This window comes from Salvelinus fontinalis, chromosome 33, assembly GCF_029448725.1.
Source record: "Salvelinus fontinalis isolate EN_2023a chromosome 33, ASM2944872v1, whole genome shotgun sequence".
NCBI lineage: Eukaryota > Metazoa > Chordata > Actinopteri > Salmoniformes > Salmonidae > Salvelinus > Salvelinus fontinalis.
In genome coordinates, this window is record NC_074697.1 from 39,660,148 (window position 1) to 39,686,589 (window position 26,442).

The following is a 26,442-nucleotide window of genomic DNA, read 5'->3' on the forward strand; positions in this document are numbered from 1 at the left end:
AGGGCACTAGAGTGACTGGAGCTGCATTTTGTACTGATGATTTAATTATACACAGCACAGCCGTGATTAATCCCTATTTACCACACGAGTAGCTCCAAGTACACTCACAGTCTCACGGCAGTCCTTTACAGAGTCACAGAGACCTCCACTCCACAGTAATCAACTGATAACGGTATAGGTGTGCTGTAGGGCTGGTATCGTCATGGCAACACAGCCATCAGAGTAGAGTGCTGGGTTTGGGAAGGTCATGAGGTGTGAGCTGGGAAGAGAGCAACAGTCAGCGATCGGGATGGGAGCACGGCTATAATCCACATTTAATCTGCTGTTTTGGACAATCCAGTGTGGCCCATGCCAACGCCAAAACCCAAATCACTCTCAGTCACACATGCTGGAAGCATTCTCCACTGACTCCCAACCACACATGGTTAGCACACACTCCTCTATCGCTCTTAAATTTATTCTAAACATGTACAGTACAGAGAAGTACTATTAATATATTCTCAACATGTACAGTTGAAGTTGGAAGTATACATACACTTAGGTTGGGGTCATTAAAACTCGTTTTTCACCCCCCAAATTTCTTGTTAACAAACTATAGTTTTGACAAGTAATTTTTATAACAATTGTTTACAGAGAGATTATTTCACTTATAATTCACTGTATCACAATTCCAGTGGGTCAAAAATGTACATACACTACGTTGACTGTGCCTTTAAACAGCTTGGAATATTCCAGAAAATGTCATGGCTTTAGAAGCTTCTGATAGGCTAATTGACATAATTTGAGTCAATTGGAGGTGTACCTGTGGATGTATTTCAAGGCCTACCTTCAAACTCAGTGCCTCTTTGCTTGACATCATGGGAAAATCAAAAGAAATCAGCCAAGATCTCATAAAAAAATTGTAGACCTCCACAAGTTTGGTTAATCATTGGGAGCAATTTCCAAATGCCTGAAGGTACCGCGTTCATCTGTACAAACAATAGTACGCAAGTATAAACACCATGGGACCACGCAGCCATCATACCGCTCAGGAAGGACTACAGTTTGCAACTGCACATGGGGACAAAGATCGTACTTGTTGGAGAAATGTCCTCTGGTCTGATGAAACAGAAATAGAACTGTTTGGTCATAATGACCATCGTTATGTTTGGAGGAAAAAGGGGGAGGATTGCAAGCCGAAGAACACCATCCCAACCGTGAAGCACGGGGGTGGCAGCATCATGTTGTGGGGGTGCTTTGCTGCAGGAGGGCCTGGTGCACTTCACAAAATAGATGGCATCATGAGGATGAAAGATTATGTGGATATATTGAAGCAACATCTCAAGACATCAGTCAGGAAGTTAAAGCTTGGTCGCAAATGGGTCTTCCAAATGGACAATGACCCCAAGCATACTTCCAAAGTTGTGGCAAAATGGCTTAAGGACAACAAAGTCACGGTATTGGAGTGGCCATCACAAAGCCCTGACCTCAATCCTATAGGACATTTGTGGGCATAACTGAAAAAGCTTGTGCGAGCAAGGAGGCCTACAAACCTGACTCCTGAACCTTACACCAGCTCTGTCAGGAGGAATGGGCCAAAATTCACCCAACTTATTGTGGGAAGCTTGTGGAAGGCTACCCGAAAAGTTTGACCCAAGTCAAACAATTTAAAGGCAATACACTCAATTAGTATTTGGTAGCATGTAAACGTTTGACCCACTGGGAATGTGATTAAATAAATAAAAGCTGAAATAAATCATTCTCTCTACTATTATGCTGACATTTCACGTTCTTAAAATAAAGTGGGTATCCTAACTGACCTAAGACAGGGAATTTTTACTAGGATTAAATGTCAGGAATTGTGAAAAACTGAGTTTAAATGTATTTGGCTGAGGTGTATGTAAACTTCCGACTTTAACTGTACAATACAGAGAAGTATTCTAAATCTATTCTAAACATGTACAGTACAGAGAAGTATTATTAATATATTCTAAACATATACAGTACAGAGAAGTATTATTAATATATTCTAAACATATACAGTACAGAGAAGTATTATCAATATATTCTAAACATATACAGTACAGAGAAGTATTATTAATATATTCTAAACATATACAGTACAGAGAAGTATTATTAATATATTCTAAACATATACAGTACAGAGAAGTATTATTAATATATTCTAAACATATACAGTACAGAGAAGTATTCTAAATCTATTCTAAACATGTACAGTACGGAGAAGTATGCAAGGACCCCAGACATTATGATTCACGAGACATGTCACATCAAGATTGATGTGTACAGTTAATGAATCAATGTAAAAAATAACAAATTGCTAGTTGTGCAGTTCAGTGTGATGAACGTCGACATTTTTGGTGAAGGTTGTGCATTTTAATGCTTGTGTGTTTACCTGTTTATAGGTGGAGGGAGAGAGAGAGAAAGAGAGGGAAAGAGAAAAAGAGTGGAGGAGAGGTCAGTGACTGGCCGTTGAAGGGCTGTTAATGAGGGTTCAGTCCATGAGTCAGCGCTTATGACTTCCAGGGGTTATAACTGACCGTAAGACTCACAGGGAGAGAATAGAATAGACACAGTGTCCCAGACCACTCTTAATTATTATCTTATTAACGCATGTCAACAACTCAAACAGTCATGGAGTCATAGATTCAGAGAGAGACATACCATGGTTTGTCAAAGATTAAGTAAAGGCCTCATCGTTTAGGCCTCTCCACAATAGGACAGTGAGTTTTCTTTATCTTACTTAGCAAAAAGCATATGAAAGGTTGTATCAGTTTGTTAGGAGCCTTTTCCCTTTGTTCTAAGCTTCCATAGACTCATAATGAGATCCACTGACTGTACAAAGGCATCAGCGCTCTCGCTCTATCTGTGAGAGTAAGATGGATGAAGTGTCTGTGGGTATTGATTTGCACCTGGTGCAGATCATATCTTTCCCATACATCTCTGACACATTGCCTTATACCGCCTCTCTCAATGTTTATCTATTTTAATAAGGTCTCTCTCTCTCTCTCTCGTTCCCTAAACAGATAGAACTAGAAGGCCTTGAGAGGGAGGGAGGGCGGAACTGAGACACAACCTGCATCTTATCATTCTGCTGCAATGTTTGGGCTATAGGCATGATGAGGGCATGGGGAGATATGGCATTAGTGTGTGTGTGTGTGTGTTTGTCCACTGTGTCCAACGTTGTCCCTCAGGGCTGACAGCAGCAGCTGCTGTGTGTGGTTGAGTCAAAGTGATAGAAGCTGATGATAGAGCCAGACAGCTCACTCACACACACACACACACACACACACACACACACACACACACACACACACACACACACACACACACACACACACACACACACACACACACACACACACACACACACACACACACACACACACAAAAATACATACTTATTCACGCACACAAACACCAGTGAAACACCTTACACAGACCAATAAGGGACAGACACCACACTCCCTCCAACACAGATAGACAAACATAAACAGACACTTGTGAAACAGATCCTCATCTGACTCACAAGTTCGCCCCCCAACACACACACACAGTCATACAGCCAGATGGCCGGCCAAACATACAAACACAAGCGTAAGCAAATTGCAATGCGGATGCTATATTTACTCTTACTCTCTCAGGCAAATGTTTACACTGCCAAAACTGAGTAAGTCACACACTGTTAGCAGCCAAATATGAATAACCGTATGCTAAATGTGACAATAACTTCACACTCCACCTAACACATGTTATCAAATTCACGTATCTTCCCATTAACTATTCAGCATTAAACTCACCATGCTGCAGAGAGAGAGGTCATTTGACTGGCAAGAATATACTGAATTGATTTCCACTCTTTCCAAGTAAATTGTGTTACAAACATTTGGGCCATGTATTACACACACGCACGCACGCACGCACGCACGCACGCACGCACGCACGCACGCACGCACGCACGCACGCACGCACGCACGCACGCACGCACGCACGCACGCACACACACACACACACACACACACACACACACACACACACACACACACACACACACACACACACACACACACACACACACTGGGAGAGAGCAGTGGTTCATGTGTCTGATCTCCTTAGGCCTCAGATGGGAGCATCACACCTTTTGTCATCACACCTTTTGTGTGTGTGTTTGTGTGCGTGATTAAGTGTGTGTGTGTGTGTGTGTGTGACTGAACTGTCTGGCTCACTCACACAGGCCTGACAGCTGCTGCTGTCAGCCCTGAGGGACAACGTTGGACACAGTGGACAAACACACACACACACACACACACACACACACACACTAATGCCATATCTCCCCATGCCCTCATCATGCCTATAGCCCAAACATTGCAGCAGAATGATAAGATGCAGGTTGTGTCTCAGTTCCGCCCTCCCTCCCTCTCAAGGCCTTCTAGTTCTATCTGTTTAGGGAACGAGAGAGAGAGAGAGAGACCTTATTAAAATAGATAAACATTGAGAGAGGCGGTATAAGACAATGTGTCAGAGATGTATGGGAAAGATATGATCTGCACCAGGTGCAAATCAATACCCACAGACACTTCATCCATCTTACTCTCACAGATAGAGCGAGAGCGCTGATGCCTTTGTACAGTCAGTGGATCTCATTATGAGTCTATGGAAGCTTAGAACAAAGGGAAAAGGATCCTAACAAACTGATACAACCTTTCATATGCTTTTTGCTAAGTAAGATAAAGAAAACTCACTGTCCTATTGTGGAGAGCCCAACGCTAGTGTGAGGCCTAAACGACAAGGCCTTTACTTAATCTTTGACAAACCATGGTATGTCTCTCTCTGAATCTTTGGCTCCATGCATTAATAAGATAATAATTAAGTGGCCTAAGAGTAGTCTGGGACACTGTGTCTATTCTATTCTCTCCCTGTGAGTCTTACGGTCAGTTATAACCCCTGGAAGTCATAAGCGCTGACTCATGGACTGAACCCTCATTAACAGCCCTTCAACGGCCAGAGTCACTGACCTCTCCTCCACTATTTTTCTCTACCCCCCCCCCCCCCCCCTCTCTCTTAAGATTCCTAGTCATCTGTTGATTGTTTACCCAGCTGTTTGGGGGTACAGTAAATAGTCGAGTGGAGCCGTCACATCTGGATTAAGCCAGTCACATAGAACCCCATTGAGAGAAAAACACTCAGAAGTCTCTGAATGTAACAACTGTGTATAGGATATCTTCCGGCTTTTTCAAAGTGACATGGTTTATCCAAACACTCATCCATACACCCATACACAAAAGACAAGGGTTTATCTGTGTGGCTTTAACAGTGATGACAGGGAGCTTAGCGTTAAAGGATCGTAAGGATGAGTAATTGGAATAATGGAAAGAAAATAAGAAACGGCGAGAGAGGAGGAATGGGTTGTGGGAGGAAAGGGTGAAAAGAGAGATGGGTGGGAGATATGGAAGGAGAACAGAAAACTGGAAAAATCAAGAAAGAAACATCCAGTGGAGAGGAGAATACGGGAAATGAGAATATATTTGCATCGAAATGCATTTGTACACATTTTTATACGCTGTGGTGCATGTTGATAGACACATTTATTGGCTGTAGGGCAGGGGTAAGCAACAGGTGTCCCGCGGAACCAAAACCGACCTGCATAAAAAGGTTGGGCCCCCAACGTTTTTTGGGGGGTGGATTTTATAATGAACAAAAATATAAAACGCAACATGTAAAGTGTTGGCCCCAAGTTTCATGAGCTGAAGTAAAAGATCCCAATACTTTTCCATACGCACAAAAAGCTTTTTTCTCTCAGATTTTGTGCACAAATTTGTTTTACGTCATTGTTAGTGAGCATTTCTCCTTTGCCAAGACAATCCATCCACCTGACAGGTGTGGCATATTAAGAAGCTAATTAAACAGCATGATTATTACACTTTGTGCTAGGGATAATAATAGACCACTCTAAAATGTGAGGTTTTGTCGCACAACACAATAATACAGATGTCTCAAGTTTTGAGGGAGCGTGCAATTGGCATGCTGACTGCAGGAATGTCCACCAGAGTTGATGCCATTGAATTTAATGTTAATTTCTCTACCATAAGCCACATCCAATGTTGTTTTAGAGATTTTGGTAGAACATCCAACTGGCCTCACAACCGCAACTAGGTGTAACCTAGCCCAGGACCCCCACATCCGGGTTCTTCACCTGCAGGATTGTCTTAGACCAGCCACCCGGACAGCGGATGAAACTGTGGGTTTGCACAACCAAAGAATTTCCACACAAACTGTCAGAAACAGTCTCAGGGAAGCTCATCTGCGTGCTCGGCGTCGTAACCGACTTTGGTGGGCCAATGCTCACCTTTGATGGCTACTGGCACGCTGAAGAAGTTGGCTCTTCACAGATGAATCACGGTTTCAATTGCACCGGGCAGATGGCAGACATTGTGAACAGAGTGCCCCATTGTGGCGATGGGCTTATGATATGGGAAGGCATAAGCTACGGACAACGAACACAATCAGTTTAAATATTGCAAATAGATTGTAGCTTCCATCAATGTAATTGTCTGCATCACTTCCAATCCCCCATATACATTTTTGTAAATATATATACAGTACATTTGGAAAAATATTCAGACCGCTTGACTTTTTCCACATTTTGTTACGTTACAGCTTTATTCTTAAACGGATTAAATAGTTTCTACACACAATATCCCAGAATGACAAAGCAAAAACTTTTTTTTTTTTTTTTTTTTACATTTTTGCAAATGTATATAAAATCTGAATCTGAAATATCACATTTACGTAAGTATTCAGACCCTTTACTCAGTACTTTGTTGAAGCACCTTTGGCAGCGATTACAGCCTCAAGTCTTCTTGGGTATGACACTACAAGCTTGGCACACCTGTATTTGGGGAGTTTCTCCCGTTCTTCTCTGCAGATCCTCTCAAGCTCTGTCAGGTTGGATGGGGAGCATCGCTGCACAGCTACAGTTGAAGTCGGAAGTTTACATACACTTAGGTTGGAATAATTAAAACTAGTTTTTCAACAACTCCACAAATTTCTTGTTAACAAACTATAGTTTTGGCAAGTCGGTTAGGACATCTACTTTGTGCATGACACAAGTAATTTTCCCAACAATTGTTAACAGACAGATTATTTAACTTATAATTCACTGTATCACAATTCCAGTGGATCAGAAGTTTACACACACTAAGTTGACTGTGCCTTTAAACAGCTTGGAATATTCCAGAAAATGATCATGGCTTTAGAAGCTTCTCATTGACATAATTTGAGCCAATTGGAGGTGTACCTGTGGATGTATTTCAAGGCCTACCTTCAAACTCAGTGCCTCTTTGCTTGACATCATGGGAAAATCAAAAGAATTCAGCCAAGACCTCAGAAAATAAATTGTAGACCTCCACAAGTCTGGTTCATCATTGGGAGCAATTTCCAAACGCCTGAAGGTACCACGCTCATCTGTACAAACAATAGTACGCAAGTATAAACACCATAGGACCACGCAGCCGTCATACCGCTCAGGAAGGAGACGCGTTCTGTCTCCTAGAGATGAACGTACTTTGGTGCAAAAAGTGCAAATCAACAGCAAAGGACCTTGTGAAGATGCTGGAGGAAACCGGTATAAAAGTAGCTATATCCACAGTAAAACGAGTCCAATATCGACATAACCTGAAAGGCCGCTCAGCAAGGAAGAAACCACTGCTCCAAAACCGCCATTAAAAAGACGGACTACAGTTTGCAACTGCACATGGCGACAAAGATTGTACTTTTTGGAGAAATGTCCTCTGGTCGGATGAAACAAAAATAGAACTGTTTGGCCATAATGACCATCGTTATGTTTGGAGGAAAAATGGTGAGGCTTGCAAGCTGAAGAACACCATCATGGCAGCATCATGTTGTGGGGGTGCTTTGCTGCAGGAGGGACTGGTGCACTTCACAAAATAGATGGCATCATGAGGGAGGAAGATTATGTGGATATATTGAAGCAACATCTCAAGACATCAGTCAGGAAGTTAAAGCTTGGTCGCAAATGGGTCTTCCAAATGGACAATGACCCCAAGCATACTTCCAAAGTTGTGGAAAAATGGCTTAAGGACAACAAAGTCAAGGTATTGGAGTGGCCATCACAAAGCCCTGACCTCAATCCTATAGAACATTTGTGGGCAGAACTGAAAAAGCTTGTGCGAGCAAGGAGGCCTACAAACCTGACTCAGTTACACCAGCTCTGTCAGGAGGAATGGGCCAAAATTCACCCAACTTATTGTGGGAAGCTTGTGGAAGGCTCCCGAAAATTTTGACCCAAGTCAAACAATTTAAAGGCAATACACTCAATTAGTATTTGGTAGCATGTAAACTTTTGACCCACTGGGAATGTGATGAAAGAAATAAAAGCTGAAATAAATCATTCTCTCAACTATTATTATGACATTTCACATTCCTAAAATAAAGTGGTGATCCTAACTGACCTAAGAGAGGATTTTTTTACTAGGATTAAATGTCAGGAATTGTGAAAAACTGAGTTTAAATGTATTTGACTAAGGTGTATGTAAACTTCCGACTTCAACTGTATTTTCAGGTCTCTCCAGAGAAGTTCGATCGCGTTTAAGTCCAGCTCTGGCTGGGCCACTCAAGAACATTCAGAGACTTGTCCCGAAGCCACTGCAGCATTGTCTTGGCTGTGTGCTTAGGGTCGTTGTCTTGTTGGAAGGTGAACCTTCACCCCAGTCTGAGGTCCTGAGCACTCTTTGACAAGTTTTCATCTAGGATCTTTCTGTACTTTGGTCCGTTCATCGTTCCCTTGATCCTGACTAGTCTCCCAGTCCCTGCCGCTGAAAAACATGCCCACAGCATGATGCTGCCACCACCATGCTTCACTGTAGGAATGGTGCCAGGTTTCCTTCAGATGTGACACTTGGCATTCAGGCCAAAGAGTTCAATTGTGGTCTCATCAGACCAGAGAATCTTGTTTCTCATGGTCTGAAAGTGCTTTAGGTGTCTCTACTATAAAGGCCTGGTTTGGTGGAGTACTGCAGAAATGGTTGTCCTTCTGCAAGGTTCTCCCATCTCCACAGAGGAACTCTGGAGCTTTGTCAGAGTTTAGCTGTGCAGCCAGCTCTAGGAAGAGTCTTGGTGGTTCCAAACTTTTTCCATTTAAGAATGATGGAGGCCACTGTGTTCTTGGGGACCTTCAATGCTGCAAAACCTTTTTGGATCCTTCCCCAGATCTGGGATCCCGAGTGGCGCAGCGGTCTAAGGCACTGCATCTCAGTGCTAGAGGGGTCACTACAGACCCTGGTTTGATTCCAGGCTGTATCACAACTGGCCGTGATTGGGTGGTGCACAACTGGCCCAGCGTCGTCTGGGTTAGGGTTTGGCCGGGGTAGGCCGTCGTTGTAAATAAGGATTTGTTCTTAACTGACTTGCCAAGTTAAATAAAATAAAATAAATAAAAAATGTGCCTCGATACACACCTGTTTCGGAGCTCTACGGACAATTCCTTCAACCTCATGGCTTGGTTTTTGCTCTGACATACACTGTCAACTGTGGGACCTGCCTTTCCAAATCATATCCATTCAATTGAATTTACCACAGGTAGACTCCAATCAAGTTATAGAAACATCTCATGGATGATCAATGGAAAACAGGATGCACCTGAGCTCAATTTCGAGTATCATAGCAAAGGGTCTGAATACTTATGTAAATAAGGTATTTCATCGTTTTTCAACATTTTATTAATTTGCAAACCTTTCTAAAAACCTGTTTTCGCTTTGTCATCATGGGGTATTGTGTGTAGATTGATGAGGGAAAAAGAGAATTTAATCAATTTTAAAATAAGGCTGTACCGTAACAAAATGTGGAAAAACTGAAGGGGTCTGAATACTTTCCAAACACTCTGTATACATATATATATATAATATATATATAAAATAATAGTGAAGACATCAAAACTATGAAATAACATATATGGAATCATGTAGAAACCAAAAGTGTTAAACAAATCAAAATATATTTTAGATTCTTCAAAGTTGTCACAACGCTATTATCAAGGAAAAAGGTGGCTACTTTGAAGAATCTCAAATATAAAATATATTTTGATTTGTTCAACACTTTTTTGCTAACTACATGATTCCATGTGTTATTTCATAGTTTAGATGTATTCACTATTATTCTACAATGTAGAAAATTGTAAAAATAAATCAAAACCCTTGAATGAGTAGGTGTGTCCAAAATGTTGACTGGTACTGTATATACACTGCTCAAAAAAATAAAGGGAACACTAAAATAACACATCCTAGATCTGAATGAATGAAATATTCTTATTAAATACTTTTTTCTTTACATAGTTGAATGTGCTGACAACAAAATCACACAGAAATTATCAATGGAAATCAAATTTATCAACGGAGGTCTGGATTTGGAGTCACACTCAAAATTAAAGTGGAAACCACACTACAGGCTGATCCAACTTTGATGTCATGTCCTTAAAACAAGTCAAAATGAGGCTCAGTAGTGTGTGTGGCCTCCACGTGCCTGTATGAACTCCCTACAACACCTGGGCATGCTCCTGATGAGGTGGCGGATGGTCTCCTGAGGGATCTCCTCCCAGACCTGGACTAAAGCATCCGCCAACTCCTGGACAGTCTGTGGTGCAACGTGGCGTTGGTGGATGGAGCGAGACATGATGTCCCAGATGTGCTCAATTGGATTCAGGTCTGGGGAACGGGCGGGCCAGTCCATAGCATCAATGCCTTCCTCTTGCAGGAACTGCTGACACACTCCAGCCACATGAGGTCTAGCATTGTCTTGCATTAGGAGGAACCCAGGGCCAACCGCACCAGCATATGGTCTCACAAGGGGTCTGAGGATCTCATCTCGGTACCTAATGGCAGTCAGGCTTCCTCTGGCGAGCACATGGAGGGCTGTGCGGCCCCCAAAGAAATGCCACCCCACACCATGACTGACCCACCGCCAAACCGGTCATGCTGGAGGATGTTGCAGGCAGCAGAACGTTCTCCACGGCGTCTCCAGACTCTGTCACGTCTGTCACGTGCTCAGTGTGAACCTGCTTTCATCTGTGAAGAGCACAGGGCGCCAGTGGCGAATTTGCCAATCTTGGTGTTCTCTGGCAAATGCCAAACGTCCTGCACGGTGTTGGGCTGTAAGCACAACCCCCACCTGTGAACGTCGGGCCCTCATACCACCCTCATGGAGTCTGTTTCTGACCGTTTGAGCAGACACATGCACATTTGTGGCCTGCTGGAGGTCATTTTGCAGGGCTCTGGCAGTGCCAGAGTGCTCCAAAAGTGCTCCACCTGCTCCTCCTTGCACAAAGGCGGAGGTAGCGGTCCTGCTGCTGGGTTGTTGCCCTCCTACGGCCTACTCCACGTCTCCTGATGTACTGGCCTGTCTCCTGGTAGCGCCTCCATGCTCTGGACACTACGCTGACAGACACAGCAAACCTTTTTGCCACAGCTCGCATTGATGTGCCATCCTGGATGAGCTGCACTACCTGAGCCACTTGTGTGGGTTGTAGACTCCGTCTCATGCTACCACTAGAGTGAAAGCACCGCCAGCATTCAAAAGTGACCAAAACATCAGCCAGGAAGCATAGGAACTGAGAAGTGGTGTGTGGTCACCACCTGCAGAACCATTCCTTTTTTGGGGGTGTCTTACTAATTGTCTATAATTTCCACCTTTTGTCTATTCCATTTGCACAACAGCATGTGAAATTTATTGTCAATCAGTGTTGCTTCCTAAGTGGACAGTTTGATTTCACAGAAGTGCTATTGACTTGGAGTTACATTGTGTTGTTTAAGTGTTCCCTTTATTTTTTTGAGCAGTGTATATATATATCAGTGGCAAGAATAAGTATGTGAACCCTTTGGAAATACCTGGATTTCTGCATAAATTGTTCATAAAATTCACTCTGATCTTCATCTAGGTCACAACAATAGACAAACACAGTCTGCTTAAACTAATAACACACAAACAATTATACGTTTTCATGCTATTGAACACACCGTGTTAACATTCACAGTGCATGGTGGGAAAAGTATGTGAACCCTTGGATTTAATAACTGGTTGACCCTCCTTTGGCAACAATAACCTCAAGCGAACGTTTACTGTAGTTGCAGCTCAGACCTGCACAACGGTCAGGAGGAATTTTGGACCATTCCTCTTTACAAAACTGTTTCAATTCAGCAATATTCTTGGGATGTCTGGTGTGAACTGCTCTTCTGAGGTCAGGCCACAGCATCTCAATCGGGTTGAGGTCAAGACTCTGTCTGGGCCACTCCAGAAGGCGTATTTTCTTATGTTGAAGCCCTTCTGTTGTTGATTTACTTCTGTGTTTTGGGTCATTGTCCTGTTGCATCACCCAACTTCTGTTGAGCGTCAATTGGCGGACAGACAGCCTTACATTCTCCTGCAAAATGTCTTGATAAACTTGGGAATTCATTTTTCCATTGATGATAGCAAGCTGTCCAGGGCCTGAGGCAGCCCCTAACCATGATGCTCCCTCCACCATACTTTACAGTTGGGATGAGGTTTTGATGTTGGTGTGCTGTGCCTTTTTTCCCCCACACATAGTGTGGTGTGTTCCTTCCAAACAACTCAACTGTAGTTTAATCTGTCCACAGAATATTTTGCCAGAAGCGCTGTGGAACATCTAAGTGCTCTTTTGAGAAACTTCAGACGTGCAACAATGTTTTTATTGGACAGCAGTGGCTTCTTCCATGGTGTCCTCCTATGAACACCATTCTTGTTTAGTGTTTTACATGTATGGTACTCGTCAACAGAGATGTTAGCATGTTCCAGAGATTTCTGTAAGTCTTTAGCTGATACTCTAGGATTCTTCTTAACTTCGTTGAGCATTCTGCACTGTGCTCTTGCAGTCATCTTTGCAGGACAGCCACTCTTAAGGAGAGTAGCAACAGTGCTGAACTTTCTCCATTTATAGACAATTTGTCTTACCGTGGACTTACCATGGACCGTGAACATCAAGGCTTTGAGATACTTTTGTAACCCTTTCCAGTTTAATGCAAATTAACAATTCTTCATCTTAATTTTGTTCGAGGCATGGTTCACATCAGGCAATGCTTCTTGTGAGTAGAAAACTCAAATTTTGTGAGTTTTTTTTATAGGGCAGGGCAGCTCTAACCAACATCTCCAATCTCGTCTCATTGATTGGACTCCAGGTTAGCTGACACCTGACTCTAATTAGCTTTTGGAGAAATCATTAGCCTAGGAGTTCACATACTTTTTCCAACATACACTGTGAATGTTTAAATTATGTATTCAATATAGACAAGAAAAATACAATCATTTGTGTGTTATTATTTGAAGCACACTGTGTTTGTCTATTGTTGTGATTTAGATGAAGATCAGATCAAATTTTATGACTCATTTATGCAGAAATCCAGGTAATTCCAAAGGGTTCAAATACTTTTTCTTGCCACTGTATCTTTTAAAATATATATTCCTTTATTATGTTCCCCTAATTGTACCACCCATTCCCTAATTGGAGTAAACTAATGGACAACAACACCTAGGCTTCTACTTCCAGCTTATACATACTATATTTTATGGACATAATGTATTTTTCTCTTCTTTTTTTATCCCATCCTTCAGCTACCCTCCTCCCCTCCCATCTATCGCTGAAGACCATCCAGTTTTGCTCTCTAGTTGGCATATATGTTGACTGTGCTGTTTCACAAAAATTCTGAACCTCTATACATTTTACGGACCCAGTATATTTTATATTAGTTAACTTGTTGTTTTTAGTCCCACCCTTCAGCTCCACTCAACCCCTCCCATCCAGTTTTGCTTTCTATTTGCCATATATTTTTCAACTGTCCTGTGATGTTTCACAAAAGTTCTGAACCTTTCCAACTGCATTTTATTGATGGCAATTTGATACCGGGACGAGATTGAGGCCCATTGTTAGGCCATTCATCCGCCGCCATCACCTCATGTTTCAGGATGATAATTCACGGCCCCATGTCACAAGGATCTGTACACAATTCCTGGAAGCTGAAAATGTCCCAGTTCTTCCAGATATGTCACCCATTGAGCATGTTTGGGATGCTCTGGATCAATGTGTAAGACAGCGTGTCCTAGTTCCCGCCAATATCCAGCAACTTTGCACAGACATTGAAGAGGAGTTGGACTACATTCCACAGGCCACAATCAATAGCCTGATCAACTCTATGCGAAGGAGATGTGTTGTGCTGCATGAGGAAAATGGTGGTCACACCAGATACTGACTGGTTTTCTGATCCACACCCCTATCTTTTTTTTAAGGTATCTGTGACCAATATGCATATCTGTATTCCCAGTCAATGTGAAATCTATAGATTAGGGCCTAATGAATATATTTCAAAGATTGATTTCCTATATGAACTGTAACTCAGTAAAATTAACAATAAAATATTTTAAACTGTTGCATGTTCCATTTATATTTTTGTTCAGTGTAGTTTTTGGTAAAAATAAGACCAGGAATTCAGCAGAAAAAATATGTAATTTAGGAAGTCTGTTCCCAAGTATTCCCACTAATAAAAAAAGAGACATATATATATAGTGTACAAATTATTATTATTTTCCAGCCCTCTGACCATGTCTCAATGTAATCAAGGTTTATGATTATGTATTTCAAAATAACAACCGGCCATTCGCTCTGATATGGTTGCCTACCCATGCTGTAAGGGGAATAAGCGACTGTAAACACTCTAGGGGCCAATGTATCTGAAATGAGGACGGTAATAAATAGACCTGTGGGGGACTCCGCAATGATATTACCCTGAGGCAAGGCACAGAGTATGCCATGCCATGTAGGCTTGCTCCTCTACCTACAGTGCTTTGCAAAAATGTTCATCCCCCTTGGTGTTTTTCCTATTTTGTTGCATTACAACCTGTAATTTAAATAGATTTTTATTTGGATTTCATATAATGGACATACACAAAATAGTCAAAATTGGTGAAGTGAAAAAAAAAAAAATTGTTTCAGAAAAGTATTTAAAAATATTTAAAAAAGTGGTGCGTGCGTATGTATTTTCTATGATGCCCCTAAATAAGATCTGGTGCACCCAATTATCTTCAGAACTCACATAATTAGTTAGATTGCACACAGGTGGACTTTATTTATGTGTCACATGATCTGTCACATGATTTCAGTACATATACACCTGTTCTGAAAGGCCCCAGAGTCTGCAACACCATTAAGCAAGGGACACCACCAAGCAAGCGGCACCATGAAGACCAAGGAGCTCTCCAAACAGGTCAGGGACAAAGTTGTGGAGAAGTACAGATCAGGGTTGGGTTATAAAAAAAATATCTGAAACTTTGAACATCCCACGGAGCACCATTAAATCCATTATTAAAAAATGTAAAGAATATGGCACCACAACAAACTTGCCAAGAGAGGGCCGCCCACCAAACTCACGGACCAGGCAAGGAGGGCATTAATCAGAGAGGCAACAAAGAGACCAAAGATAACCCTGAAGGAGCTGCAAAGCTCCCCAGCGGAGATTGGAGTATCTGTCCATAGGACCACTTTAAGCTGTACTCTCCACCGAGCTAGGCTTTATGGAAGATTGGCCAGAAAAAAGCCATTGCTTAAAGAAAAAAATAAGCAAACACGTTTGGTGTTCACCAAAAGGCATGTGGGAGACTCCCCAAATATATGGAAGAAGGTACTCTGGTCAGATGAGACAAAAATTTTGCCTTTTGGCCATAAAGGAAAATGCTATGTTTGGCACAAACCCAACACCTCTCATCACCCCGAAAACACAGTGAAGCATGGTGGTGGCAGAATCATGCTGTGGGGATGTTTTTCATCAGCAGGGACTAGGAAACTGGTCAGAATTGAAGGAATGATGGATGGCGCTAAATACAGGGAAATTCTTGAGGGAAACCTGTTTCAGTCTTCCAGAGATTTGAGACTGGGACGGAGGTTCACCTTCCAGCAGCACAATGACCCTGAGCATACTGCTAAAGCAACACTTGAGTGGTTTAAGGGGAAACATTTAAATGTCTTGGAATGGCCTAGTCAAAGCTCAGACCTCAATCCAATTGAGAATCTGTGGGGGGGGGGGGGGGGGGGGGGGATAGCTACACACACTCAAGTTTACTGTTTTTTTGTCTTATTTCTTGTTTGTTTCACAATAAAAAATATTTTGCATCTTCAAAGTGGTGGGCATGTTGTGTAAATCAAATGATACAACCCCCCCCCAAAATCCATTTTAATACCAGGTTTAATACCCGGCCATCCTACAATCTAAACTAGATGCCCTCAATCTCACACAAATGATCAATGAACCTACCAGGTACAACTCCAAATCCGTAAACACGGGCACCCTCATAGATGTCATCCTAACTAACTCGCCCTCCAAATACACCTCTGCTCATCTCAGCGATCACTGCCTCATTGCCTGCATCCGTAATGGGTCTGCGACCAAACGACCACCCCTCATCACTGTCAAACGCTCCCTAAAACACTTCTGCGAGCAGGCCTTTCTAATCGACCTGGCCCGGGGTATCCTGGAATGACATTGACCTCATCCCGTCAGTAGATGATGCCTGGCTATTCTTTAAAAGTGCCTTCCTCACCATCTTAAATAAGCATACGCCATTAAAAAAATGTTGAACTAGGAATAGATATAGTCCTTGGTTCACTCCAGACCTGTCTGCCCATGACCAGCATAAAAACATCCTGTGGCGTTCTGCAATAGCATCAAATAGCCCCCGTGATATGCAACTTTTCAGGGAAGTTAGGAACAAATATACACAGGCAGTTAGGAAAGCTAAGGCTAGCTTTTTCAAACAGAAATTTGCATCCTGTAGTACTAACTCAAAAAAGTTCTGGGACACTGTAAAGTTCATGGAGAATAAGAGCACCTCCTCCCAGCTGCCCACTGCTCTGAGGCTAGGAAACACTGTCACCACCGATAAATACACTATAATTGAGAATTTCAATAAGCATTTCTCTTGCGGCTGGCCATGCTTTCCACCTGGCTACCCCTACCCCGGTCAACTGCCCTGCACCCCCCACAGCAACCCGCCAAAGCCCCCACCATTTCTCCTTCACCCAAATCCAGATAGCTGATGTTCTGAAAGAGCTGCAAAATCTGGACCCCTACAAATCAGCTGGCCTAGACAATCTGGACCCTCTCTTTCTAAAATGATCTGCCGAAATTGTTGCAACCCCTATTACTAGCCTGTTCAACCTCTCTTTCGTATCGTCTGAGATTCCCAAAGATTGGAAAGCTGCCGCAGTCATCCCCCTCTTCAAAGGGGGTGACACTCTAGACCCAAACTGCTACAGACCTATTTCTATCCTACCCTGTCTTTCTAAGGTCTTCGAAAGCCAAGTTAACAAACAGATTACCGACCATTTCGAATCCCACCGTACCTTCTCCGCTATGCAATCTGGTTTCAGAGCTGGTCATGGGTGCATCTCAGCCACGCTCAAGGTCCTAAACGACATCATAACCGCCATCCATAAGAGACATTACTGCGCAGCCGTATTCATCGACCTGGCCATGGCTTTCGACAACAGGCCCTCCGATTTGTCAATCACCACATTCTTATTGGCAGACTCGACAGCCTTAGTTTCTCAAATGATTGCCTCGCCTGGTTTACCAACTACTTCTCTGATAGAGTTCAGTGTGTCAAATCGGAGGGCCTGTTGTCCGGACCTCTGGCAGTCTCTATGGGGGTGCCACAGGGTTCAATCCTCGGGCCGACTCTCTTCTCTGTATACATCAATGATGTTGCTCTTGCTGCTGGTGATTCTCTGATACACCTCTACGCAGACAACACCATTCTGTATACTTCTGGCCCCTCTTTGGACACTGTGTTAACTAACCTCCAGACGAGATTCAATGCCATACAACTCTCCTTCCGTGGCCTCCAACTGCTCTTAAACGCAAGTAAAACGAAATGCATGCTATTCAATCGATCACTGCCCGCACCTGCTCTCCCGTCCAGCATCACTACTCTGAACGGCTCTGATTTAGAATACGTGGACAACTACAAATACCTAGGTGTCTGGTTAGACTGTAAACTCTCCTTCCAGACTCACATTAAGCATCTCCAATCCAAAATGAAATCTAGAATCGGCTTCTTATATCGCAACAAAGCATCCTTCACTCATGCTGCCAAACATACCCTCGTAAAACTGACCATCCTACCGATCCTCGACTTCGGTGATGTCATCTATAAAATAGCCTCCAACACTCTACTCAACAAACGGGATGCAGTCTATCACAGTGCCATCCGTTTTGTCACTAAAGCCCCATACACTACCCATCATTGCGACCTGTACGCTCTCGTTGGTTGGCCCTCGCTTCATACTCGTCGCCAAACCCACTGGCTGCAGGTTATTTACAAGTCCCTGCTAGGTAAAGCCCCGCCTTATCTCAGCTCACTGGTCACCATAGCAGCACATACTCGTAGCACGCGCTCCAGCAGGTATATCTCACCGGTCACCCCCAAAGCCAATTCCTCCTTTGGTCGTCTTTCCTTACAGTTCTCTGCTGCCAATGACTGGAACGAACTGCAAAAATCTCTGAAGCTGGAAACACTTATCTCCCTCACTAGCTTTAAGCACCAGCTGTCAGAGCAGCTCACAGATTACTGCACCTGTACATAGCCCATCTATAATTTAGCCCAAACAACTACCTCTTCCCCTACTGTATTTATTTATTTTGCTCCTTTGCACCCCATTATTTCTATTTCTACTTTGCACATTCTTCCACTGCAAATCTACCATTCCAGTGTTTTACTTGCTATATTGTATTTACCTCGCCACCATGGCCTTTTTTTTGCCTTTACCTCCCTTATCTCACCTCATTTGCTCACATTGTATATAGACTTATTTTTCTACTGTATATTTGACTGTATGTTTTGTTTATTCCATGTGTAACTCTGTGTTGTTGTATGTGTACAATTGCTATGCTTTATCTTGGCCAGGTCGCAGTTGCAAATGAGAACTTGTTCTCAACTAGCCTACCTGGTTAAATAAAGGTGAAATACATTTTTTTAAATTAAAAATACCAAGGGGGTGAGTACTCTCGCAAGGCACTGTATGGTAAGTATGGTAGACCCTGTTTCTGGAAGCCATCTGTCACACCCTGGCCTTTGTTATCTTTGTTTTCTGTAATAGTTTGGTTAGGTCAGGGTGTGACAGGGGGGATGTTTGTGTGTTTTTGTCTTGTCTTGGGTGGTTGTATGGTATAGGGGGTTTAGGTAGAGTAGATGGGTTTGTGTTTGAGTGTAGGTGTCTAGGTATGTCTATGGTTGCCTGAATGGTTCTCAATCAGAGACAGCTGTCATTCATTGTCTTTGATTGGGAGCCATATTTAAGGCAGCCATAGGCAGTAGGCTTTTGTGGGTAGTTGTCTATGTCTATGTTGCATGTTAGCACTTGCATGTTAGCACAGTCTTTTATAGCTTCACGTTCGTCTGTTTGTTGTTTTGTTTTCGTTCGTTTTCGTCTTCCAATAAAAGAAGATGTATTTTTCACACGCTGCGCCTTGGTCCCCTCATTATCGTCAAGACGATCGTGACACCATCGTTTGGGCTGCTTGCTTCAGCGCTACTATGATTAGTAAGTAACTACAACAAATCCATCAGGTTAAAATATCACACTAATTGGTGTCCAACCACATGGTTTCCATCCGGTTTAACCTGACTGGAGCATGGGTTCCCTCACATGTTCCATTACCTACTCCTCTATCCAAGTCTAACCCAACTCAAAATAATAAGTTAATCAAATTGTATCTAACTCAAAACAAAAAGTTTTATCAACTCCTACTCCCTATGTCTGTTGCTGTCTACAATGTTTTCCCACTAACTGTCCATAGCGCTCCTCAGTCATGAAGCTGGGTTATAGCCAAATCCTTATGATCTCTGCCTGTTTTGAGGCTCTTCCTTCCAACAATGGGCATCAGTGTCGAAGGTTAGTTCAATAGGAACCCTGGTATGTGGCCAGTGTTCAGTCATGCTCTCTCCCTCTCCAGCCTGCCTATCAATGGAAGGAAGCCACTATCTGAGCTCAGCCAGGAATTCTATTTCCAAGTGGACGACGTCTGATAAATCACACACACACACACACACACACACACACACACACACACACACACACACACACACACACACACACACACACACACACACACACACACACACACACACACACACACACACACACACACACACACACACACACACACACACTGTCTTGGGAAAGGAATGTGGCATCTCTCCCGCGTGTGTTGATGCTAATGCAACTAATGTGATTCATGTTGAAAAGCAGCCAGTTTGTTTTCGTGTCGTCCTGAGGGAATGCACAGTGGCATCACCAGGGGGAATAAGGGAGCCATGATGCTTCCTTCCTTATTCCCTCGCATCTTCAGACAGTGACCAATGAGGAGCCCCACAGTATAAGGACCAATCAGGGACTTGTGCTCAGGGGATTTTCCAGTTTCCACAATGTTTCTAAACAGCAATGATGCCAAGGTCAGATGTCATGTCATGGAGAGCCATCACTGTCAACCGCGGCTGAACAATAGTGAAGGCAATTGCCAGATAACATGCCAGCTACTTACAGTACAATCTTAGAAAAAAGGGTTCCAAAGGGTTTTTCATTTGTACCTATAGGAGAACCCTTTTTGGTTCTAGGTAGAACCCTTTTGGGTTCCAAGTACAACGCTCTGTGGAAAGGGTTCTACATCGAACCCAAAAGGGTTCTTCAAAGGTTTCTCCTATGGGGACAGGCAATGAACTCTTTTAGGTTCTAGATAGCACCTTTCTTTTCTAAGAGTGTAAAAGTGGATGATAAGCAAACATGACAAAATGAGTCAGCTACAAAATAGCTGCTTTAACTCGAACTCTAATACTCCTCTTGCTTATGTTTATATTACCATCTTACCCTTTCACACTATTGTCAGAGAGAGAGAGAGGACAGTTCTTACACTGATACTGTAACCATAGAAATAGAACTACTACAAGACACTAGAATGGGTAAATCAGAACATTACTTGAATATCTGATTACCATTCTAGTAATTACATTTCTATGACTGTAACCAGCCTCTTCAGACTGACGCGATGAGCCTGCCTCTGTCAGAGTGTGAATAACACTTTGCTCTCACTCCTTCTAGCGTTGGTGACTAATTCAGATGATCAGTGTGGATCATGAATGAGTAGGGGAGGTGTGATCCTTCATAGCATCACTACTGCTACCGGATACAGGTTGACTGGTCCGTCTCCTAATGGAAGCACAGATCCGTGGAAGCCAGGGGTCAGGCAGCTTTGGCACTGTGCATAATATACTGTAATTCTGTAGCGCTAGTTCTGGAGGAACATTCATATAGACATAGCGATGGACACACTGCTTATGATAGTGTTATGAATGTGTTATGAATGTGTTATGAAGTCGTTATGTAGGTACCCTTCAAATAATGTGCCACCCTAATGAATGTGCTGAATAGTTGATAATGTAATGTATACACTCAAAGTATCTACTCTTGTATGACAAATTATGGACAGCTAGCTATATGGCCCAGTACTGTATTATGAGGTAGCCTACAGTCGATACTGGATGTTGGTTTTAATCTCTCTCTCTCTCTAGGCTTACAGTAGATTTGGCAAGACATGATTTTGTGATGAGAAAACATCAACAATGACTGACAGTGACAGCTCTTTTGTACTTCGCTGAGCTGCAGTTGCACTTTTAAGCCTCCACTGCATTAGGACAACCAATGACCTAAGAACCTTACAATTCATTTGTGATATAATTCAAAACATACACTACCATTCAAAAGTTTGGGGTCACTGAGAAATGCCCTTGTTTTTGAAAGAAAAGCACATTTTGTGTCCATTAAAATATCATTAAATTGATTAGAAATACAGTGTAGACATTGTTAATGTTGTAAATGACTATTGTAGCTGGAAACAGCTGATTTTTTTTATGGAATATTCACAGAGGCCCATTATCAGCAACCATCACTCCTGTGTTCCAATGGCATGTTGTGTTAGCTAATCCAAGTTTATCATTTTAAAAGGCTAATTGATCATTAGAAAAACCTTTTGCAATTATGTTAGTACAGCTGAAAACTGTTGTTCTGCTTAAAGAAGCAATAAAACGGGCCTTTAGACTAGTTGAGTATCTGGAGCATCAGCATTTGTGGGTTCGATTACAGGCTCAAAATGGCCAGAAACAAATAACTTTCTTCTGAAACTCGTCAGTTTATTCTTGTTCTGAGATATGAAAGTTATTGCATGCGAGAAATTGCCAAGAAACTGAAGATCTCGTACAACGTTGTGTACTACTCCCTTCACAGAACAGCGCAAACTGTCTCTAACCAGAATAGAAAGAGGAGTGGGAGGCCCCGGTGCACAACTGAGCAAGAGGACAAGTACATTAGAGTGTCTAGTTTGAGAAACAGACGCCTCACAAGTCCTCAACTGGCAGCTTCATTAAATAGTACCCACAAAACACCAGTCTCAACATCAACAGTGAAGAGGCGACTCCGGGAGTTGCAAAGAAAAAGCCATATCTCAGACTGGCCAATAAAAAGAAAAGATTAAGATGGGCAAAAGAACACAGACACTGGACAGAGTAACTCTGCCAAGAAGGCCAGCATCCAGGAGTCTATCAAAAACAAGGACATTTCTAAATTACCCCAAACTTTTGAACGGTAGTGTATATGTAATATAATTAAATAATAACTCAAAAGCTCAGATATGAATGAGATTTCTCTTTACTGAGTAACAAAATGTACATCCCAAAATACACCCTATTCACTTGATAGTATACTACATTACTTATGACCATGGTCTATACACTGAGTGTACAAAACATTATGAACACCTGCTCTTTCCATGACATGAACTGGATCCAGGTGAAAGCTATGATCCCTTATTTATGTCACTTGTTAAATCCACTTCAATCAGTGTAGATGAAGGGAAGGAGAAAGGCGGGTTAAAGAAGGATTTTTAAGCTTTGAGACAAATGAGACATGGATTGTGTATGTGTGCCATTCAGAGGGTGAATGGGCAAGACTAAAGAGTGAAGTGCCTTTGAATGGGGTATGGTAGTAGGTGCCAGGCGCTGTGGTTTGTGTCAAGAACTGCAACGCTGCTGGGTTTTTCCACGCTCAACAGTTTTCCGTGTGTATCAAGAATGGTCTTGACACAACTGTGGAATCAACGTGGGCCAGCATCCCTGTGGAACGCTTTCGACACCTTGTAAAGTCCATGCCCCAACGAACTGAGGCTGTTCTGAGGACAAAGTGGTGGTTGCAACTCAATATTAGGAAGGTGTTCTTAATGTTTGGTATAGTCCGTGTGTAGGGAATAGGGAGACATTTGGGACGCACACAAAGCCAAATGAGCACACTTTCCACGGCAGTCTTGGAGCATTCATTTATCTTTATGCAGATGTCAGGGAGGACCAGTGACCACACTGCCCATAATGAGGACACAACCAACCCCACAGCCTTCTGCAGAGACTTCCCAGAAGACACCATAGCAAAGGAGACCACTTTCTGCTGCATACAGCTCTGAGAAAACACGCTCTCTGATGCCTTCTACACTTAGGACATGACACGCTATCAAAGAGTAAGAGAAAGTGAAAAAAGAGAAGAGAAAGTGTGAGAGGGTGTGAGAGAGCAAGGGAGAGAGAGAGAGAGAATAGAGAGTGAGAGGAGAAAGTGAGAGGAATGGACTGGGCGAAAGTCAAATGAGATCTCTGCATCCTCGTGCTGTTTCAAACTCTGACAGCTGAAGCCCCTTGGACCAATGATATCTCTCCTCTCCCCGTTCTCCCCCCTCCATTCTCCCCCTCCCTCCATCATACATCCCATCACTTTGTCCACAGGATTAAAACAAAGCCTCTCAGCTTCTGATCAGCCACTTTGGACAGGAAGCCACAGACTCAATCAGACCATATTTGCAACACATAGAGATGACACACAGAGGGGAAGGTTCATTGAGAGCCTCAAACTGACCATGCAGAAGAGAATATCCTTGCAATAAGACCCCTATCCAATACCGAGCCTACAGTATATTCTAATCATCCCCATCAAAAGCGATGGAGGATAGATAGAGTGCCCTTTGCAGGCAACACCAAAGACATTTATTAACAATCTGCCCTTTTAAAATGGTAATGTAAGTTCTTATTTTATTTTTGTATAATTTTAATGTTATGACCATTGTGTTTGCGATTGAGCCTTCGGAATGGAATCCAAAGACAAAGTGAATGTGACATTAAAGCTTTTGAATGTAATGTAATTTAACCTCTAGATCAGGTCAATTCAAATCTGGACTTTGAAGCCAGTTCCACTACTGATTTTCAGTATTTCCCTCTAACCAGGGACTGATAATGACCTGGGACACCAGGATGCAATTCACTATCAGGTAGAACACAACCGGCAGTACTCTGGACCTGCAGGCTCAGATTTGAATACCCCTGCTCTAGATATCAGTATGCTGCTTACCTTCCGATCATGGTGGAATGCTGCTGGACGGCAGCCTCCAGGAGGCGCTCCAGGATGGTCCACTCCCCCATGATGGCCGTGGTTCCTCCTCTGGGCACAGGAAACCCGCTGTAGGCCCTCCTTCGGTGCTTCGAGGTGCCCTAGGCTCACCTTCGTCTACCCACCGGAGGGGAAGCGAGAGTGCTGCTGCTGGGTGGGACTGGGGGCAGAGGGCGTCCTCTACTACAGCTCACTGGGCCCCCATGGCTGCCTGGTGGATATCCATGGACCCTGGCTCCACCCCCACCGCGCTGACCTGAGATGACTGGACCGGTGCCGGTTCTCTGTGTGCCGGTTCTCTGTGTGCCGCCGTGCAGACGCGCGCGCACGTACGTACGTACAAGCACTGTATCTGGTGGCAGAGTTGGTGTCCCTGTTTCACTTGTTCTGTTCTCACGTGGGTTCTCTCTCTCTGCGATCCTGCCCTCTAGGTGTACCTGGCCTTTCTACCTATCTCTGTCTCCAGCTGCCCTGCTGCTTTCACACACACACACACATACACACACCTGCTCGCTACCACAACACACATAGAAGAGCCTCACACTATCTCCCCAGCTGTCGTAATCCCTCAGCCACTGTGCTGTGTCTGGTAAAACACAATGAAACCAGACTCACACACTCTAAACGCCCTGCCATGCACTGAGACTTACAGTGTGCAGGAACAGTGATCCATCGCACCCAGTCTCACAAGCACACCTCACGCTCACACGCTCGCACATTGTCCTCAACAGTCAAAGATCAGCGTCTGTCTTCTCTCTCCACTCCTCCCTCATCCTCCTCTTCACTCCCTCCACTGTCTCTCCTCCGTCCTCTCTCTCTCCTTCCCTGTGGCTAGTCTTGTGCTTCTCTGCCTCTCTCTCCACCTCTCCTGAACAAGCTGCTACCTACCGCTCTCCCTCCACATTGTCTAGTTTTCTGCTTCACCCTCCCTCTCTCATCTCTCCTCGTTCTGTTCACACTGTCAGCAGAGTAGTGTACCTCTCTCTCTCTCTCGTTTACTCGCTCGCTCTCCCCCTCTCTCACTCTGGCAGAGAGCGAGAGTGAATTGCTGCTTCGCTTCTGCTCGTAAGGAAGGCTCCCCACTGGTTTCTCTCAGCGTGCTAGAGGAATAATAGCTCTTCTTCTTCTCCTCCCTCCCTCTGCCTTCATCTTGCTCCCCTCACAGTTTGACTTCACACTCTCTCCGTCTCCACCTGCCTACTCACTCTCTTACACTCTCGGTCTGTCTGCAGGCACCCGGCTCGTGCGTGTCCAGAGGATTAGAGAGGAATCATCGCTCTGCTCCTCCCTCCATTGCTCTGTTTATCCCCTCCTCTCTCTCTCATCTCTCACTGTTCCACTCCAAATACAACACAACCGACACACCAACCATTTTCCATTATCACTCTCTTCCAGTCTTGCTTTTCATCCATCCCTCCATTTTTCCCACCTACTGGTGTGCCTGTTCTACCTCTCCTCTCACCTTCTGTGTGTACACAGAGCGTTCACATTGACAACTGTGTTTATTGGCACTGGCATGGTGTTGGCGGATGCAAATGTAGAAGACTTGTCATGGTCACCTTTGCTGTTATGGTCACTCTCAAATGCACAAACACTTGCTAATTCTCTGGTGGAAGACGAGGGAGACGAGATATAGCAGAGATATTCAACGTTTGGAGCAACGTGGGTAAAGTCGAATGCTGCAGTGACTGTGAGAGCCTGTTGGATTTAGAGTAATTTACTCAGGTGATGCACCCCCCTCTCTCTTCAGGATCCAGACCCGTATCCTCCCAGATGAATACAGACGTGGGACTGACTTGTAAGCTAATGTATTGTACACAGTTCATATCACTATGTTACCCATCCTCTCACATTCAAGAAAGCATCCACTGTGAGGTTCAGGTGAAGACCATAAA

The 26,442-nt window shown here is 43.5% G+C and overlaps 1 protein-coding gene across 1 annotated transcript in view; it reads right to left on the minus strand.

Moving 5' to 3' along the window:
* LOC129832246 (gap junction delta-2 protein-like) overlaps positions 1-26,007 on the minus strand; it is a 37,111-nt gene extending 11,104 nt beyond the window's left edge. The window contains exon 1 of the mRNA XM_055896176.1: positions 24,509-26,007. Coding sequence (XP_055752151.1) covers positions 24,509-24,579 — 71 coding nt within the window. The 5' untranslated portion in view covers positions 24,580-26,007. The remainder of the gene's footprint in view (positions 1-24,508) is intronic.
* Positions 26,008-26,442: the final 435 nt, after the last annotated feature.